The sequence below is a fragment of the Cottoperca gobio genome, unplaced genomic scaffold, assembly GCF_900634415.1.
Source record: "Cottoperca gobio unplaced genomic scaffold, fCotGob3.1 fCotGob3_128arrow_ctg1, whole genome shotgun sequence".
Classification (NCBI taxonomy): domain Eukaryota; kingdom Metazoa; phylum Chordata; class Actinopteri; order Perciformes; family Bovichtidae; genus Cottoperca; species Cottoperca gobio.
The window spans coordinates 12501-32500 of NW_021166796.1; the positions used below are offsets into that span (position 1 = coordinate 12501).

A 20000-nucleotide genomic window follows, 5' to 3' on the forward strand; every position below is an offset into this window, starting at 1 on the left:
CAGGGAGAGTTGGAGAGCAGGGAGAGGATGGAGAGCAGGGAGAGGAGGAGAGCAGGGAGAGGGTGGAGAGCAGGGAGAGGATGGAGAGCAGGGAGAGGAGGAGAGCAGGGAGAGGAGGAGAGCAGGGAGAGGATGGAGAGACTCTTCTCTCTGCTGGAGAAACTTGTTGACAAATTAAATGTAAATTAATTGAAATAAATAATATATATAATGATGAATATATTGTGCGTTTAATTTACATGAACTATAAATGAAAAGTAATGACAACTTAATTGATTTCAAGGTTCAAGAATGATTTATTTTGTACATTTGATTTATTAATTTATAAAACTACCTATCAATGAATGATCGAACAAAGAAAATGACTGAATGATTATTATAAAGCAAAGTATTATCTCTGGTTCTGTTCTCTGGAACAAATGTTAAAGTAAACTGTCAACTACGCTTGATAACTTCTGAGAGTTGCTAGGTGACGGGAGCGGCAAAAGGTAGCGGCGTGAACAGCTGGTGAGGTACCAGGAAGTCCCCCGTAGACCGGACCGTCTCGTTTCGTAGACCGCCCGGTAGCTTTCGCGGTCTACGGAGGATCCGGCCTCTAAAGACCACGAAGGCCGCGTCCTCCGAAGGCTGCAGCCCCTGAATTGAGACACAGCTCCTTTCTCAGCTTCAAAGCCAAAAACCAAGATGGCAACGGCCAGAAGGCCAAACTCCAACGGGTGACTACGTCCACTTCTTAGAAACTGTCGATGGGTTTTAAATAAAACAAAAAACAAGATGGCGACGGCTGAAAACCCCAGAGATGGCAAAAACCAGAAAAAAACGGATGCTACTGACAAAAACAAAGATGGTGGCAGCCAAGAAAACAGTCAATCAGTTAAACAAAAATTAAGTTTGCACATGTCAAAAGCCAAGATGGCGACAGCAAAAGAAACCTGAGCTGTCAACGGCCAGAAAAACCAAAGAGGTCATTTTCTGCGTAACTAAAAAAAGCTTTTAGATAAAAACCAAGAAACTAAACTTTAGGCTTCAAAACGTAAACAACAAACAAAACAGACTAAAAGACTCGGCGTGGCGACGGCTGCGGCAGCTGCCAGATCAGCAGACTTCCCACGTTGGCAGCTTCCTGCGAGGATATAAAGCTCAGTGTTCACAGCGTTCTAAGAATCCTCATGAGCTGCTGCTGCCGTCGTCACGACTTCTGTTTCTGCGTCTTCAAACACAAAACATCGGGTTCCTCTGAGCACTAACACAAAGAAAATACTTTCATTTTTAAGGCAACATGAAGTAACTTGTATTGTATTATAACAGACGTCATGACGCTACACTGAGAAGAAAACTTGTGCGTAAATCTTTGAGCACTAACTTCGGTGAAACTGGATCATAAGAGAAAGTGTTTTCCTGTGTTCACGAAGTCGTCACCTCGTTAGTTTGTGTAAGTAATGAAATTATAACGAATGCATGAGGCGCTAAAATGTTGCTTTAATCTCAGATTCATGACTTTTATTTTCGGATCTTTAAGGGTTGAAAAGTGAAACACTTTAAAAACAGTTCAAAGAAAATAAGACTTAAACTTCTAATTTCATGATTTTTAAACAGAAACATAAAAACAGTTTAGTTCTTATCTCTTCAGTCCACCTTAAAACCCTGAAAACCAACAGAAAGCTGTTGAGGAATTAATACAGAACAGAGAGGGGTGTGTGTGTGTGTGTGTGTGTGTGTGTTTCTGATAAAAAAGTAATTGCTCGACTTCCAGGAAAAAGTGTAAGAGCTCCAGTGAAGTCTGAAGTTTGATCAGAAGGAAATGTAAAGTGAAGTTGTATAAATGTCTTGAACTTAAACGTGATTTGAATAAAACTCTTTAATAACAGCAGGTTTAGTTATAAAATAAAAGTCAGATCCACATTTATTTATTCATGTTTTCAGGAGCGTTTAAAGAAACAGTCTGTGATGTTTTACAGAAATATCTCACAACTAAACTTTTATCTCGAGATTCTGGTTTTAAAAACTCAGACTTTTATTTTGAAACTTGGTGAAAGTGACAAACACTTCCATCAGGGAAATTATTTATCAAAATCACTTTAATCTACATGTCATTTAAACAAAGCTTGAACCTGATCCTGTAAAAACATTTTATTTAAACATTTCAAGATTCAATTTTATAAAAAATGTTGTAAATTAAATGATAAAATAAATTAAACTTGTTTTTTCTTTTATTTGTGTTTTACTGCACAAAACATATTTCTGAGTTCTCTCTACCTCCAGTCGTGATTGTGCCGTTTCCACAGAGCTGCAGGACTTTTATTTTGAAAGGCCATAAAGAGACTGAAACTTCTTGGCTTTCATGTGTAAAGGTTTGAAACGTATGGATCCGTCCAGTTAAAGTCTTGTGAAGCTGATGAAGTGTCACAGCAGGACGTCCTGCAGGACGGAGGGATGTACGTCGGCGGCCTGCAGGCTGTGCAGAAGTCTCTGCACCGTGGCGCTCTTGCCCTCACGTCGCCTCCACTGCACCAGAGCGGCCAGAGCGGCTCCGTGAGCGCAGAGCAGGTGATCGGACCGGCACCGGAACAAGTCCTCCGCGGACAGACCCAGATCCAACAGCACCGACTCCCACGCAGAGCCGAGCCGTGCCGCCAGCCGCGATAACTCCCGGTCCGAAGGAAGCTTCTGAAGGACCGAGTCGGGAAGCGGCCGGACGTCTGCAGAGAACACGAGGAACATTTCAATAAATGATCTCCTCTGTAAATACTGATTTATTATTAATCCTGATTTATTATTAATCCTGATTTATTATTAATTCTGATTTACTATTAATACTGATTTTACTATTAACCCTGATTTATTATTAATCCTGATTTATTATTAATACTGATTTATTATTAATCCTGATTTATTATTAATACTGATTTATTATTAATCCTGACTTTATTATTAATCCTGATTTTATTATTAATACTGATTTATTATTAATACTGACTTTATTATTAATACTGGTTTATTATTAATCCTGATTTTATTATTAATCCTGATTTTATTATTAATACTGATTTATTATTAATCCTGATTTTATTATTAATACTGATTTATTATTAATCCTGATTTTATTATTAATACTGATTTATTATTAATACTGACTTTATTATTAATACTGATTTATTATTAATCCTGATTTTATTATTAATACTGATTTATTATTAATACTGATTTATTATTAATCCTGACTTTATTATTAATCCTGATTTTATTATTAATACTGATTTATTATTAATACTGACTTTATTATTAATAGATTTATTATTAATCCTGATTTTATTATTAATACTGATTTTATTATTAATACTGATTTATTATTAATCCTGATTTATTATTAATACTGATTTATTATTAATCCTGATTTATTATTAATCCTGACTTTATTATTAATACTGATTTATTATTAATACTGATTTATTATTAATCCTGATTTTATTCTTAAAACAAATTCCAATCAGAAGAAAAACAGATTCCAGGTCTGAACACAAAGCTTTATCATTTATTATGTAATTATTATACGGCATGCGGTAACTTTAATTATCAGTATCTATCGTCAGTGTGTGTGTGTGTGTGGGGGTGACACGTCTGATCTTCATTGATTGGACGTCAGCATCATAAAAACACCAGAAGAAGAAAGAACTACTATCAGCTCGTGGTGCAATCAGTGTTTCTCTTCAGGTCACTGTGACACAAGAAGCAGCTTGAACCTCACAGGGTTCATAAAGTCTGGACTTTTATTGCAGCGGTTCAGCCTCACACATTTTACATGATACAAATTCCAAATTTTATCTCAAAACTTTGAACCAAATCATAAAATCCTGACTTTAATCTCTGAATTTAGACTTTGGTATCAAAAGTCAAAACTTCTTTCGCTCTGTTTTATATTTGTATACGTTAAATATTTTGGATTATTCAAAGCTTTTTGTTCTTATTTGAATCTTCAGACAGATCACGCTCTCCGTTTATTTATTTATATTCAAATAATGTGTTTTATTTAATGTGTATGTATTGTGATGTCGGGTCTTAATGCAGCATTGTCTCTTTTTATTTATTTTTTATTTTTTAAGTATTTAGTTATTTTCAAATTTAGGAAATAGTTACATTTATTTAATTATAGAATTTATGGAAAAAAGAAAAAAGAATTAAATGCATAAAAATTAAATGAATAAAAAGGATGATGAAATAAGGAACTGAATAAATAGGTGAATTTATAAAAACGTAAATAAAAAAAGCAGAAAATAAAAAAAATATTGATTAATACCTTTTTTAAATATTATTTTTGGTGCATTCAATGGCATATTACAATATTCATTAATTTTGTAATTGCCAGCTTCTGTCCGGAGATAACTCAGAAAATCAGCCTTTTATTCTGCTTTTTCACAACAGAACAAATGTGAAAGTGGGATTAAAAATAGATTTAGATTCTACTCTGACCCTGGAGGTGTAACAGGTGAGTTTCCCGGGTCTGGTCTCACCTGTTGGTCCGGTTCCGGGCGGTGTCCGGAGCTCCAGCAGCAGCTTGTCTCGGACCCAGCCGAACTCCTCCAGAGACCGCAGGAAGCAGTCGAAGGCCCGGGGCCCGCGGCCCGGCAGCAGCTCCAGCAGCTTCAGACTTTTCTGCCTGTTGGTCGGCTGAGCCTCGATGTCCTCCACCTGAGCGTCCGTGAAGATGTTCTCCTGGTACAGAAACGGAACGATAGTGTCGCTGACCAGCAGCTGCCCGGACAGCTCCAGCCGGTGCGTCTGCAGCAGAGCTTTGTGCACCGGGTCCATTCCGAGGAGCCGGCACTACTCCTGTGAAATCACACTTATAAATTCAAAATAAACTAAACATATTATTCATCACGAAACTAGAGCTTCTTGTATACGAGCCCGGGCAGTGTGCTCAATGTTATTGTGTTCGACTGGAAACCTCACCAGCGGAACCAATGTTTTACTAACCACTCAGTTTCCCATTACATTACATTATTCCACATCTTCTAATTTAGTGCAAGCCTGTAGTAGTTGCTCAACCGATTTAATTTGGTGAATCATTTTTGACCACTCTTCCATTCGGCATACATGTAAAACACCAGGTATCGACACTTTTTAAATAAAATCTCAACGTTTTGTCCCGGATCTTTTTTTCTAAAGTGTTGAGCTAAAGCTCAAATAAAGCTTTTGTATGTTAAAATTGCTAATTGGTCGGTCGTATATATTCCGAATTAAATAGAATGATCTACATTTCCGACAGACCTATATTTTATGTTCCATCAAATGTGTATAGTAAACGACAAAAGAGCAATCCTTAAAGCGGGAGATTGTTCAATGAAGTTTGGCTGAGTGGTCTTCACACGGTAGAGCTGAGGAGCGTGTTAGGGCAATCGACTTCATGTCAACTACATTTTTTAAATCTTCGGGGACTCATATTGACTTACATTTAATACATAAAACACGACTATTTACAGAACTCTCGGCCTAATTGTTTAACTGCAGCCCTCTTACCGTGGTTAGCTTACAAACAGTACGAGCTAATGCTAAAAGAAGGCTTTTATTAATGTGAAGGTTGCTTTATTATAAAACACATTTCGACTTGATAAGTCAAATATAAGCCGAGTTTACTAGAAGGCCCGACTTTTTCAGAAGGGCTCATATTTCTTCGTCTCCCTGGTGTTTGTGTCGACAGAGGAACGAACACACTTTAAACTCGACGCTTTCTGAATTGAGATCTGAATTCTCTCTCATTGGAAATGCTTTGGTGTAACTTACGGTATTAATGTGGCCTGTAAAATACTTTATTTATCCCGTCAGATACCTGAACAATACAAACTCTCCTGGCAGTAAAACAAACTATTACTGTCTTTCTTTAATTAGTTAGTTAATGAAGGGGAACAATAAAGTGTAATACAGAAGAGTATTCGTGCCGGGAGGAAAGAAGAGGAGAAATCTTTGTTTTATTTTGCATTTTGAGAATAAAGTTGAACTTTCAGGATTAGTTTTATTTATTCTCAAAAGTTTCACTTTAATCTTGAAATGTAAAGTTTATTCTCAAAATGCAAAAATAGAAATGAATCTTCCTTTGCCTGGAACACTGAAAGTTCCACTTTACTCTTTATTTTTAGACATTTTGACTTCTCTGTAAAGTGTCAGCAGAATGCACGAAGAGACGATAAAGCTGTAAGAAGTGACGAACACCACGATGAAGCACCATATAAAACTTTATTTCTCTCATGGATCATTGCAGCGCATGCTTTCAGAGGCTTTACAAAAAACTGTACCAGAAAACACAGTGCGACACAATCAATAAATATTCTTTAGGAATCAGGAGCGATATGTACAAAGATCTGCTCGTTGTTCTTATGTCCAGTAATAAAGATTTATTCATTTCAAGAGTTTTTATGTCTCGAGAACACGCACTTTATCTCCGTGGAATCGTGGCTGGAGGAGGAAACAATGATTAGCCCTCCACACAAACATAAAAGATAAAAAGAGGAATAGATATTAACAGAAACTGCTGACGAACGTGTGCAACGAAGTCCCGTTTACCTGAGTGACCTCCTGGTAAATGATCACATCGCGGACCTGAACTGATCCTAAAAACCTGGAGAGACGCCAAGAAGCTGGAAACAACTGATCCCACGAGTCGCAGGAGCGCCATCGTCACGCGTTTCATCTGCTACTTGATGGATCACCCTAACCCTAAGTCTCTTTACAAGAAGCTTCAGGTTCCACACGAGTTAGTGAACCATCAACAAGGAATGCTGGTCTCCAGCGTTACACTTCAACGCAATGAGAGCGCAGAGCTGCACGCTGAGCAACAAACTGCCCAAACTAAAGTCTTTATGGAATAAAGTTAATAGTTAACCAGAGTTACTCTGTTCTACATGTTCAGTCATCACGTCTGCTTCCAGCTTCACTTTAAGGCTGTTCATCGTTTTAACTTTAAGATGCAGCCGGATCCTAAATAAAGAATTCACTCTTGTTTAAAGTCGTCTTTGTATTCAATTATTATTGGTGTCAGAAATAATTAAAGTCAATTCAAGGTATTTGCCCCATAAAAACTATCGATGTGGAAGGATAAAAAAATAACTTGAATAAATTAAAATTGGCATTAAATGTACAAAAGATTACATCAAAAATAAATGTAGGCATTAATTAATTAAAATGTGTCAAATTACTACTTTTCTATTTAATTTCACTTTGATTTATTTATTATTATAAATAAAAGAAATGTTTAAAATAAGAAAATTAAATAAGAAACTAAATAAATAGGGGAATTAATACAAAAGGTAAATACAATATCCATTTATGTATCATTTCATCAAGGTCTACATTTATTTCTAATATTATGTTTGGTACATTTAACAGCATATTAATGTATTTATCGAGTCATTTATTTTAGTTCCATAAATCAAAGGGGCAAATTGTTTTTGTAAACGCTTCCAAACTTAAAACCTTTGAAGGAACGTTTCCTCTGCGGCTGTAAACGAGGAGGCCAGAGTCCACGTGTGACGCGAGTCGGGAGGAAAAACAACTCGCAGAAGTCTGTTTGTTTTCTCCGCTGCTCATCGATCAGGACACTTTTCATGGTCGTCCGTCGGCCAATCAGAGGCCTCGTTTCCTGCTCTGAAGGACGACGCGTCTGCAGAGAGAACGTGACGTCGAATCAGAAGTTTCATCTCTGAACAATAAGTTTGTTAATTACTTTATAGATTCATTTTGATCCAATACAGAAACTTCTTTTATCCAAATGTTCTTTCTTCAACATTTGGGATTTTAACCTCAGAATAATCACATTTCCTTTATTTCATAAATTAAAAATCTTTCTGGACACAAATAATGAAATAAATTGTGACGACTTTGGGCTCCGATGAACTCTGTAAACACTAAATAATGGATTTAACACGACGAAGGTTTGTTCAGAGGTTGAGGATATTAAAGTGGTTCCTTATTATTCAGACACGTAAACTAACAGATGATCAGAACCGTTTGATTTATTGATTATAATGAAGGAGAAAAGTTTGTATCAGAAGTTTCTGTGTCTCTGACGGGAGAAGTTCTCAGCTCAGCTTCTGCAGCACCGAGCAGTAACAGTTTGTTCCTGCAGTGTATTGTTGTCGGAGCAGTGCATGATGGGACGAGCTACACGTTGTAGGTGTAGTCCGTCAGGTAGTCCTTCAGTCTGTTGGGCAGCGGCAGATCTCTGACTCGCCGCGTTGTCCTGTTGATGGCGATGCGACAGAGGTGCTGCAGCGGCGGCGTGGCGGTGTACGCCGGCTTGGTGAGCAGCAGCTGCACCGTGCCGTTGGGCGCCGCTACCGAGGAGGAGGAGGAGGAGGGCTGAGAGTTCGCCGGTGCCGCTGCCTTGTCGCCGGTGCGGGACAGCTGCACGTAATGCTCCACCAGGTGCACCACACTGTCAAACTGCTTCAGCTTGGGCTTCACCAGAACCACAGAGTCCAGCTTGAACTTCCCGTGTTTGTACTCGATGCGCAGGTTAGTGGGACCCGCCGACGTCATGGCCGAGATGGTGAACAGGTAGTCCTGCTGAGAGCTGTCCCGCACCAGGAAGGTCCCCTCTGAGGCGTCCTGCAGGATCTCTTTGGCTTCGTTAGCCGTCAGACTGCCCCAGTACCAGCCTGAGGGGGGGGCACAAATATCATTAACTTACTAACTCACTGATTCATTAACTCCATAAGTCACTAATTCAATGATTCATTAACTCACTAACTCAGTGACTCATTAAGTCACTAACTGAATGATTCATTAACTCATTAACTTACTAACTCACTGATTCATTAACTCCATAAGTCACTATCTCAATGATCCATTATTAACTCACTAACTCATTAGGTCTCTAACTCACTGATTCATTAACTCCATAAGTCAAAGTCTGTGAGTGAATTCAGCATTTAGTCGGAACCGACGACGAGCCGCGATGTGTTCCGACTAAACGAGAAGCCGATCACTGCAAAGACACAAATTCCCGCAAGGTGACCCGAATAAACAGGAAAGCTCGAGATGAAATGTCTCAACTTCAAACTAAATTTGCTCGACGTTGAGATTCTCGTGACGTCACCGAGAATCAGAAAGTGAGAAATTTATGGAGGCGGTCCGTAATAAACGGAGACGCGGCCGAACACAAAACGCTCCGAACTTGAGCGTGCTTGCTCCGGCTGGGCGGGTCACAAAGTGTTCGATCGCAGTTTGGCGAGCCGGACCTGCTGCCCTCTTGGATCCGGTGTCATGTGACGTGCACGCTCCTGAGGGCGTACCTGTGTTCTTCAGGTCCTTCATGGCCGAGGCGATGTGGCTCTCGTCAGATTCCACAGCCCTGGAGTTGTTGTCGGCTCGTCTGTCGCTCTCGATGGTTTCTGTGGACTCGGAGGACTGGCAGGTCATCGGGCCGATCCAACCTTCAGCCTAGATCCAGGCCCACGGACAGGACATGGGCCGGGCTGCCGCAGCGACTGGAAATACATCAGATACAACAAATACATTAGAACAGACCGACAAGTACGACCAAGTATTAGGGCCGTAAGTAGGTACGAATAATTTAATCACGGCGGTAATATTCAGAGAAAACTTCTTATATTTTCTGAAATTAAAGAAAAAGAAACTTGATTATTCTCTCAGATTAATTGTGTAAATTTAATTTAATATTAAAGTCGTCAATTTACGAGAAAAGAAGAAGAAAATGTTTTGTGCCCGATTAAATTATACTCAAGTTATTAACAAGTAAATCCTGGGATTCAAATAAACATTTAACATTTAAAAACAGAGATTTCTCAGAATAATACGCCGTCCTATTATAAAACTAAAGATTAACAACATTATTATATTGTTGTCACGGAAAACAGAGATTTTACTGCCGACCTTTTTTCATACAAAATGTTTGATTTTAAGACGAAATATTCAGACTTCACAGAAAAGGATCAACCGGCTCGTGAGTTTCTGCAAAGTTATTCACTCAACAGCAAAACATTTAAACTCTGCTTACCCCTGAACCTGAATATCTAACATTCATTTCAAGATGTAACTTTGGACTTTTTTTTACTGTTTTCTGACACTTTAACGATCAATAGAGAAAATAATCAGCAGTAAAATGTCAATAAAGTTAAGACATAAAAACAACTAATTTCACATGATCTCAGTCAGAACATCAATACGAGTGGACGGAAATATAAAGAGATATGAGATACAAAAGTAATAAAGTGGAAAACGTTCAGGTCTGAAGGGGTTAATAAGATTTAATACAGATTTGTTCAAACCAGTAAAAGTTTTAAGTTATTGAGCTACTAACAGTTAGGTCATGGTGAATAACACGTTCATAAAAACGACAACACGTCATTGTACTGTTACTAAAGTACAATTACTGCTTACTGTACATATTGTTATTTCACATCCCTGTGATATAACAAAAAGGCCTTTTCTATCTTAAAGTACTGCATGGTTAGTTTGTGATTCTATGCAGAATCAAAGAGTGCACAGTAATAAACTGAGAACAAATTGTATTTCATTTTAGCAGATTTGTACACGAGCTGACAAACCAGGCCACCTTAAATTACTGGAAATTTGAATGGAGTTTGGCGCAACGTAGCAGTTATCTCCATTCTTAAACACATTTAAGAGACTCGTTACTGTTGCATGTGTAATAAACCACACAATGTCACTTTAAAATGTTAATTGTCTTGTGTGCAGAATTTAAGAGTGGACTGTTCAGAACAAAACTAAAATAGTTTCTTTTAATTATCTGACATATTTATCCACCAGCCGACCAGGAAACGTAAAATTGCAAGAATTTTGAATGTAATTTGGCGTAACTTCAGTTTCCCCTGTTCCTCACTTATTATTGTTTTACACTCCATCTACTGCCTGTTACATGTGAAAACAACTATCTATGCAAGATATGTTAGTAAATTGTTTTTTTAAACTTATTTTCTAGCAGGTTTCTACATGGCAGTTGTCAAATTGCTCATATTTGTAATAGTTTGGCTGATATACATCTCCATTTGTATTTATCTTCTACACATCTAATTTAATATAAATTCTACTAGCTGAAATGCTTCTTGTCTGCAGTAATAATAAAATATATTCCAGCAGATTTAAACACCAGCCGTAACGTTAAATTGACAACATTTTGAATAGAATTTGGCTTAAGGTGATTTGTAGCCAGATAATGTATTTATCTTTTATTGCCTATATCTATTCTGAATACTACTATGTGAATTGTTTCTTGTCTGCATAAATTAACCCTGGACTGTAACAAAAAGAACAAATGTGGTTTTGTTTCCCTGCAGATTGAAACACCAGTCAGGAACCGAGCCGACGTTAAATTGATGAAATAATTAATGGACTTTGGCACAATGTGACAGTTTCTTCGTCCCCCGCTAGGCGACAGCACAGGTGCTTTTTACACGGTGTCTCGTGCTTCTCATCACCTTCTCACCTGTCTCTTACTTTTGTAATAAATACATAATGTAGTGTTTTTATAAAATACACACACACACACACGCACGTACCTGAGCGGCTCGGTGGCGGGAGCTATCTGATAACTAGCTTAAAAGCCGTTGGCTCAGAACCAGCGATGCCAGTTTATCCTCCACGAACAGTCCGACATGGCGGTCACATTTACGGTGTAAAATCCACAGAAGAGTCGCTGTCGGTTTGTATGTTCGGTCCTGTTCTCTGTCTGTTGGCGCACTAATGGCGGGTCGGTGCGGAGACGAACCGACGTCGACAAATAATCTTCAACCGTCAATCAGTCAGTGAAAGAAGCAGCGCTCCGGGGGGGGGGGGGGGCGTTAAACAAACAAACAAACATACAAACAAAAACACCGATTTGCTTCCGTTCCTCTGAGCGCTTTAAAGCACCGTGTGTGTCCCGAGCGTGGAGTCCGTCCGCCCGTCACTGCGCTGAGGACAGACCGCCGTCTAATAACCAGATCACCATAAACACAAAAGAAGCATTTCCAGGAACTTTCCAGGAATACGGTCACGTGGGGCAGAGAGCGAGCGATTTAAGGTGGACCGACACACACACACACACACACACACACACACACACACACACACACACACACACACACACTTCAGGTGAACTATTTTAGTTACAGATTGAATGCACGTGCACAGCGGGATGTTTTTAAAACGTCAACAGCAGGTTTAATGTTGGAGCTGCAGGTCAGAGAGGGTACACAGGGCAGAGAAGGATTTCACACATGGGGGTCAGAAATTACTGTATGCCGAATTAAAGAGAGGACAGGAACAAACTGAAATAAATAGCACTTTTTATTTTAAGCAGATGTGTACATCAGCTGACTAGCGATGTGACCTTAAATTTCTAGAAATGTAAATGCAATTTGGCATAACGAAGTTTTCAAGGAATTCTGCTCTGCTCTCAATGTAGTAACTCAAAAACAGACATAGCATGAAATTAATTTGTGTACATGAAGTGGGATAAAGTTTTTCTTATTTTCTCTTTCTTTAAAAGAGCTTCTTTTGTTTTATTATATCTTTAATGCTTTTTTTATTTATCTGAGTTTGTTTCAGTGTGACATAAGAGTTAGGAATAAGGACAACAAAGCTGGACCACTAAAGGTAAGGAATACACAGGACTATTATATTAAATACGTTTGTAAAAATAGGTGTATTAATAATATATATATATAAATATCTATAAAAAGCACCAATGACCACAATAAAAATAAATATGAAAAGTGGATATTCAAGTCAAGTAAAGTAAAGTTGTAAACTGTACAAATAGTGCAAACAAACAGGGAATGGATTTATTATTATTATTATTATTATTATGTATATGTATGTCTATTTACTTACTTTATATGCACTTGGATTTATATTGACAGTGACATATGTACAAAATATATAATTTATTATATTTATATAAAATTATTTATTGAAAAAAACTTCTAGTATACAAACATTGCAGACACAGTCAACATACAATATTAATACAGGCACACATAACATTTCACAAAACTTATAATATAAAATATAATTGTGAGTAATGAAGTGGGGAATATCTCATATTTAATTTTCATGTATTAGTTATACGTTTGACCCTATTCAGCTGCAGTGTCTCCCTTTAACTCTGGTCTACACTCCGGACAGCAGGTGGCGGTACTGCCCATCAAATGCTCGGAGCCACCCGCCATTAAACAAAGAGAAGAAGTGTTTCACATCCGGGTCAGGTTTACTCTGACAGTTACATGCATGGATCTGTAGGGTTACATGGTTTATGTCATGGATTTATAGAGAGAATATACAGTTACACGTACCCTGATCACACAGGTGAAGGTAAGATGTTATATATAACGTTAACTACGCGTTTGTTCGCAAAGAACAGCGAACATCTAAACCGGTGTTATGCTAACGTCCCGTCATGTAATGTTATCTTCACGGCAGCAGGTTAAGGTGACTGAGGGATACAAACATTAGCTTCTATGCTAATAATTGACCTACAGCTTTCTGTTTGCTATGAATAACAAACTAAAGTTCGTTTTTCAGGAGATAATTTCAACCAGTACAGCCAACTGTCATTAAGTAGCCCTGATACAAGACGGCCATTCTACGTAGCACGGTCCTGTTCGGCTAGCCGAGTGAACAACTAATATCTGACATTTAATGTTGATAAACTTAGCATATCGTATTACTAATACAAATATAAACCTATCTGAGGGGGGTGACCCTCTCAGAAAGCGTTCAGGATGATTCTTGTCCACATCAGGCTGGTCTAAAGTAACAAAAACACTTTATTCCAATCGAGTTTAGTTGAATTTCATAAGAAACAATACAAATCTTGTAGAATCCAAGATGGCGCAGAATAGTTTCTCTTCCTGGTCACGGCTCGGCGCTGGTGGCGGGAAGATGTACTGCAATACTGTGGTGGTAGTACTGCATTAAGTACACATTTTAGGTACTTTACTTAAATATATTTATGTTACTTGATACCTCTACTACTTTTAACTGCACTATATTTATTTGAGTTATATACACTTACCTTGTAAATAACATTTATCGCATATCAAATATGATGAATTATTGATTAAACCACCAAAACAGTATAATAAGTAGTATTATGTATACGTATAAGTAATAAGTAGTACTGCTCATACTTCAGTACTAACAAATAATATATTGTGTGGTGTTTGTGGGGCAGGAGGACGTGTGGGGTTAAGATGTTGGGGTTCAGGTGCATTGTGGGTGATGCAGTACGTGGAGGAGGAAGACTCTTGAGAAATCTTCCTCCCGTCCAGAGTCGCTCCGTCAGACTTCTTCCTCCTCCTCATCTTCCTCAGCTGACTCACACGTGTCTCCTCTCAAAGGTCAGTAAAGTTTTGACATATTTAGTTTGATTTTATATATTTATTTAGTTTTAATATATTAAGTTTTAGATCAGTCTCGGATATTAACCCGTTCCTCTCTCAGGGTCCAAACGCGTCCGTTTCTTCTGCTAAGCTGAAGCTGCGGACCCGGCTGGCGGTGACGCTGCTGTTGGGCGGCGGCGTGCTGGCCGTGTGGCGCTACGTGTACCTGGAGAAGCAGCAGAATCTGCGGCGGCAGCGCGTGGAGCAGCTGCGGCGCGTGGCGCTGGGTCAGGGCTCCTTCAGCCTGCTGGACCACCGGGGGCAGCGCAGGACCAAGAAGGACTTCTTGGGCGGCTGGTTGCTGCTGTACTTCGGCTTCACGCACTGCCCCGACATCTGTCCGGACGAGCTGGACAAGCTGAGCGCCGTGGTGTCGGCGCTGGACCGGGACGCCTCGCTGCCGCCCGTGCAGCCCGTCTTCATCACCGTGGACCCGGAGAGGGACGATGCGCCGGCGCTGGCTCGCTACGTCAAAGACTTCCACCCACGTTTGATCGCACTGACGGGGTCGCCGGAGGAGGTGAAACACGCGGGGCGGGACTACAGGGTGTACGCCAGCGCCGGGCCCAAAGACGAGGACGGGGACTACATCGTGGATCACAGCATCCTCATCTACCTGGTGAGTCCGGACGGGCTGTTCCTGGACTACTACAACAGGATGAAGAGCGAGGAGCAGATCACGCAGAGCGTCAGGAGCCACATCCTCCACCACGAGACGCTGGAACTATAGAACATCAACGCCTCAGTCAGAAATGTTATTAACTCTAAATGTAAACACAGACGTGTTTGTCCTTCGTCTCCAGTGGAGAAATAAAATGTCACATTTAATAAATAATGTCGACATTTATTTGATTCTTTCTTCGATTTTGAACAAACAAACTCAACTTAGAGAGTTTTTATTATGAACTGTTGGAGACAAAACACTCGGACATAATCCGCCTTTGTCCCTTCATCATGAGGGACGAGCTGTGAGACGGGGAGAGAGAGTGAGCGAGGCAGAGAGCGAGGCAGAGAGCGAGGCAGAGAGCGAGAGAGAGAGAGCGAGGCAGAGAGAGTGAGCGAGAGAGAGAGAGCGAGGCAGAGAGCGAGGCAGAGAGCGAGGCAGAGAGCGAGAGAGAGTGAGCGAGGCAGAGAGAGAGAGAGAGAGTGAGCGAGGCAGAGAGAGAGAGAGAGAGTGAGCGAGAGAGCGAGAGAGAGAGCGAGGCAGAGAGAGAGAGAGCGAGGCAGAGAGAGAGAGAGAGAGTGAGCGAGGCAGAGAGAGAGTGAGCGAGGCAGAGAGAGAGAGGCAGAGAGCGAGGCAGTGAGCGAGGCAGAGAGCGAGAGAGAGAGTGAACGAGGCAGAGAGAGAGAGAGTGAGAGAGGCAGAGAGCGAGGCAGAGAGCGAGAGAGAGAGTGAGCGAGGCAGAGAGAGAGAGAGTGAGCGAGAGAGTGAGCGAGGCAGAGAGAGAGAGAGTGAGCGAGGCAGAGAGAGAGAGGCAGAGAGCGAGGCAGAGAGCGAGAGAGAGAGAGGATTCAGTATTCTCTGAATCCGAAGCGTTCAGGTTAAAGTACAGACGGATGAAAAGAGGAAACGGTTGTGAGGAATATATTGGGAGTGTCAGTGGTTCAACGTGGACGCCGTCATGGCTTTGAACCTGTCGGTCGCTCTGTGCGTGCTGAGCAGCGTCAGCGCCACCGAGTCCACGCTCTCCTCCAGACCCACAGCGCTGTGCACCTCCACCGTGTAGTCGTTCGCCTGAGACAGGAAGTCAAGTTCAACATTGTTCTTACATTTAATGTGTGTGTGTGTGTGTGTTGGATACACACTGATTATATTTATGCATTAACATGAAACATTAAAAATGTCTCAGACACAAACGAGGTGAAATGAGTTGTAATTTTAAACATTATGCTTCAGATGTCCCCGTGATGCACGAGGGTTAGGGAAATAAAGAAATGTATTATTATAGTAATCATGATGTCAGGTTCCCCCTGAGTGAGTGACATCATGATTACTATATAATAATTAGAATGTATAATATTATAATAATTACTGAGTGACTGACATCATTATAATAATAATAATAATAATAATAATAATAATGGCTGCATCCTCCACTCACCAGCTGCAGGGTGGCCAGCAGGTACTTGCAGGCTTCAAAGTTGTCCAAACCGGTGACGATGGAGGAGAATGCTCTGCGCTGCCCGACGCCGTGCAGTGCGCCCACGATCCTGTCGCCGTAATCGTGGATGTCAAACACCGAACGGTCCTCCTGAGAAACATGTCGACAGCAGGAAGTTTGAAAAGTCGGATCCGCTCTCACATGAACAAACTTCTGTTTTTAAAACCACATTAATAAAGTTTTGACTGAATAACTTTGTTTAAAATCAACAATATTCATTAAAAGGATCCATAAAAGAATCATCTCGTGAATATAATTAATGGTAAACGAAAGAGATTATTTATTTCTGGGGATTTAAAATAGGATTATGAATTACAAGTCCCTTGAAAAACATCGTTTTTAAATTCTTTATTTATTGTACTACAATGACTCATTTATATTTTAGGATATATTTCATAGTCATAATAAATTATCCAACGATTTAATATTGACTTTAAAAGGTATAAAAATGAATTTGTATTAGTTTTACCTGCTGCACCAGCACCGGTCGGATCTTGTCCTCCCAATCTTTAACTCTTCGAGACAAAGCCGTCTCCTGAGTGTAACCTCGACAGTTCACCACCAGCTGCTCCTGAACGCATCACAGAATGAAAACACATTTAGTGAAAGGAAAGTTTCCCATAATAATGAAAAACTAGGCAGCAGTACACGTAATGTAATATAAATACATGTAATGTAATATAAATACACAGTAATGTAATATAAATACACGTAATGTAAATACACGTAATGTAATATAAATACATGTAATGTAATATAAATACATGTAATGTAATATAAATACATGTAATATAATATAAATACATGTAATGTAAATACACGTAATGTAATATAAATACATATAATGTAATATAAATACACGTAATGTAATATAAATACATGTAATGTAATATAAATACATGTAATGTAATGTAAATACACGTAATGTAATATAAATACATGTAATGTAATATAAATACACGTAATGTAATATAAATACACGTAATGTAAATACACGTAATGTAATATAAATACATGTAATGTAATATAAATACACGTAATGTAATATAAATACATGTAATGTAATATAAATACATGTAATGTAAATACACGTAATGTAATATAAATACATGTAATGTAATGTAAATGCACGTAATGTAATGTAAATGCACGTAATGTAATGTAAATGCACGTAATGTAATGTAAATGCACGTAATGTAATATAAATACACGTAATGTAAATATATGTAATGTAAATACACGTAATGTAAATATACGTAATGTAAATATACGTAATGTAATGTAAATACACGTAATGTAAATACACGTAATGTAATATAAATACACGTAATGTAATATAAATACACGTAATGTAATTATACGTAATGTAATGTAAATATACGTAATGTAATGTAAATACATGTAATGTAAATATACGTAATGTAATGTAAATACATGTAATGTAAATACACGTAATGTAATGTAAATACACGTAATGTAATTATACGTAATGTAATGTAAATATACGTAATGTAATGTAAATACATGTAATGTAAATATACGTAATGTAATGTAAATACACGTAATGTAATGTAAATATACGTAATGTAATGTAAATACACGTAATGTAATATAAATATACATAATGTAAATATACGTAATGTAATTTAAATACACGTAATGTAATTACACGTAATATGATGTAAATACATGTAATGTAAATACACGTAATGTAAATACACGTAATGTAAATACACGTAATATAATGTAAATATACATAATGTAAATACATGTAATGTAAATATACATAATGTAAATACATGTAATGTAAATATACGTAATGTAAATACACGTAATGTAATGTAAATACATGTAATGTAATGTAAATACACGTAATGTAATGTAAATACACGTAATATAATGTAAATATACATAATGTAAATACATGTAATGTAAATATACGTAATGTAATGTAAATGCACGTAATGTAATGTAAATGCACGTAATGTAATATAAATACACGTAATGTAAATATATGTAATGTAAATACACGTAATGTAAATATACGTAATGTAAATATACGTAATGTAATGTAAATACACGTAATATAAATACACGTAATGTAATGTAAATACACGTAATGTAATTATACGTAATGTAAAGTAAATATACGTAATGTAATGTAAATACACGTAATGTAAATACACGTAATATAATGTAAATATACATAATGTAAATACATGTAATGTAAATATACGTAATGTAATGTAAATACACGTAATGTAATGTAAATACACGTAATGTAATGTAAATACACGTAATGTAAATACACGTAATATAATGTAAATATACATAATGTAAATACATGTAATGTAAATATACGTAATGTAATGTAAATACACGTAATGTAATATAAATACACGTAATGTAATATAAATACACGTAATGTAATTACACATCATCCGATCAGTTTCATTATTAATATAAATAATAAGTGTTGATAACTTACCACACGCAGCTTCACCAGATCTTCATAACTCAGCTCGTCTCTCCGAGCGTCTGTACACACAAACGTTAGCCTTCATATTAACTTATTTTAGCTTTATTATTACCTTAATATTAGCTTTATCATCAGCTTTATTATCAGCTTTATTATTACCTTAATTACGAGTCGTATTTTAACCTGTAACTCTCTAACAAAGTGTTTTTTATTTACCCGGTGATATGAAGTCGGCTCCTCCAACAAAATCAGCTGCGACGTCGTCAGGAAACGCTTCGTATTCGTTGTCCGAGTTATCGTCGTCTCCACCTTCAAACATGATTTTATAATAAAGACATTTGTATTTTAATCATAAACACACTTCCTGTTCCTTCAGCCACACACTTCAGACTTTCCTTACGTCTGAAGTGTGAAATCAAAACTCGTACATATGAGCGGAAGTGAAAGCAGTTAAAGTGTCGGCTGCTTTTAATCACATATTGTGCGTAAAGCAGCGTAGTGCATGAAAGCGCTACAATAACTTTATTTAACTTTGTTCAAAACAACGTGTCTTTGCTTACAGTATAAATAAAACTAAAATAAGAACCTGCCATAAGCATGTGAAGATACAAAACAAACAAACTCATGTAAATAAGAAATCACATTACAGGAGATAAATAGAATTTCGAAAATAAAATACCAACAGATTTAAAGGCTGATTGCGAGACGGTAACAGACCAAGGGGCACGTGCACAGCGTGTGTGTGTTACCCAGCAGGTCCGGCGGTATGACTCCGTCCACAGGCTCCTCCCCTTGCTGCTGTGGCCCCGCCTCCTCCGGCTGCAGGAAGGTCCTCATCAGTTCTTCATCAGAGACCACCACGCCCTGAGGGACGCCACCAAAAAAAATAGATAAATACATTTAATAAATAACAAATATATATTCATTTAAATAAATATAAAAACAACAAATACAAATAAA

The 20000-nt window shown here is 38.1% G+C and overlaps 4 protein-coding genes across 9 annotated transcripts in view; 1 reads left to right on the top strand and 3 right to left on the bottom strand.

Annotated features, from left to right (window-relative positions):
* Window positions 1-1368: 1368 nt before the first annotated feature.
* Window positions 1369-5400, bottom strand: cradd (CARD and death domain containing adaptor protein). Its single transcript, XM_029426198.1, has 3 exons — window positions 5269-5400; window positions 4509-4827; window positions 1369-2699 (listed from the first exon to the last, which is right to left on the bottom strand). Exons 2-3 carry the CDS (start codon window positions 4804-4806, stop codon window positions 2404-2406), a joined length of 594 nt encoding a protein of 197 aa, XP_029282058.1. The 5' UTR covers window positions 4807-4827; window positions 5269-5400; the 3' UTR covers window positions 1369-2403.
* Window positions 5401-6214: 814 nt separating this feature from the next.
* On the bottom strand, window positions 6215-12045 carry socs2 (suppressor of cytokine signaling 2). The gene is made up of 3 exons (XM_029426197.1): window positions 11535-12045; window positions 9288-9482; window positions 6215-8651 (listed from the first exon to the last, which is right to left on the bottom strand). Exons 2-3 carry the CDS (start codon window positions 9412-9414, stop codon window positions 8155-8157), a joined length of 624 nt encoding a protein of 207 aa, XP_029282057.1. The 5' UTR covers window positions 9415-9482; window positions 11535-12045; the 3' UTR covers window positions 6215-8154.
* Window positions 12046-12086: 41 nt separating this feature from the next.
* On the top strand, window positions 12087-15246 carry sco2 (synthesis of cytochrome C oxidase 2). Of its 4 annotated transcripts, none has more exons than XM_029426195.1 (4): window positions 12087-12612; window positions 13103-13323; window positions 14192-14357; window positions 14461-15246. In XM_029426195.1, exons 3-4 carry the CDS (start codon window positions 14211-14213, stop codon window positions 15127-15129), a joined length of 816 nt encoding a protein of 271 aa, XP_029282055.1. In that variant the 5' UTR covers window positions 12087-12612; window positions 13103-13323; window positions 14192-14210; the 3' UTR covers window positions 15130-15246. The 4 variants fall into 4 exon arrangements, with proteins under 4 accessions (XP_029282055.1, XP_029282056.1, XP_029282053.1 ...); XM_029426193.1 differs by having other exon boundaries at window positions 12092-12612; window positions 13103-13329; XM_029426196.1 differs by lacking the exon at window positions 13103-13323.
* A 540-nt stretch (window positions 15247-15786) lies between these two features.
* The window catches only part of ncaph2 (non-SMC condensin II complex, subunit H2), an 11943-nt gene continuing 7729 nt past the window's right edge, over window positions 15787-20000 (bottom strand). For all 3 annotated transcript variants that reach the window (XM_029426202.1, XM_029426201.1, XM_029426203.1), the window contains exons 15-20: window positions 19790-19904; window positions 19257-19349; window positions 19050-19099; window positions 17031-17132; window positions 16502-16651; window positions 15787-16134 (exon numbers count right to left, since the gene is read on the bottom strand). In XM_029426202.1, coding sequence (XP_029282062.1) covers window positions 15997-16134; window positions 16502-16651; window positions 17031-17132; window positions 19050-19099; window positions 19257-19349; window positions 19790-19904 — 648 coding nt within the window. In that variant the 3' untranslated portion in view covers window positions 15787-15996. The remainder of the gene's footprint in view (window positions 16135-16501; window positions 16652-17030; window positions 17133-19049; window positions 19100-19256; window positions 19350-19789; window positions 19905-20000) is intronic.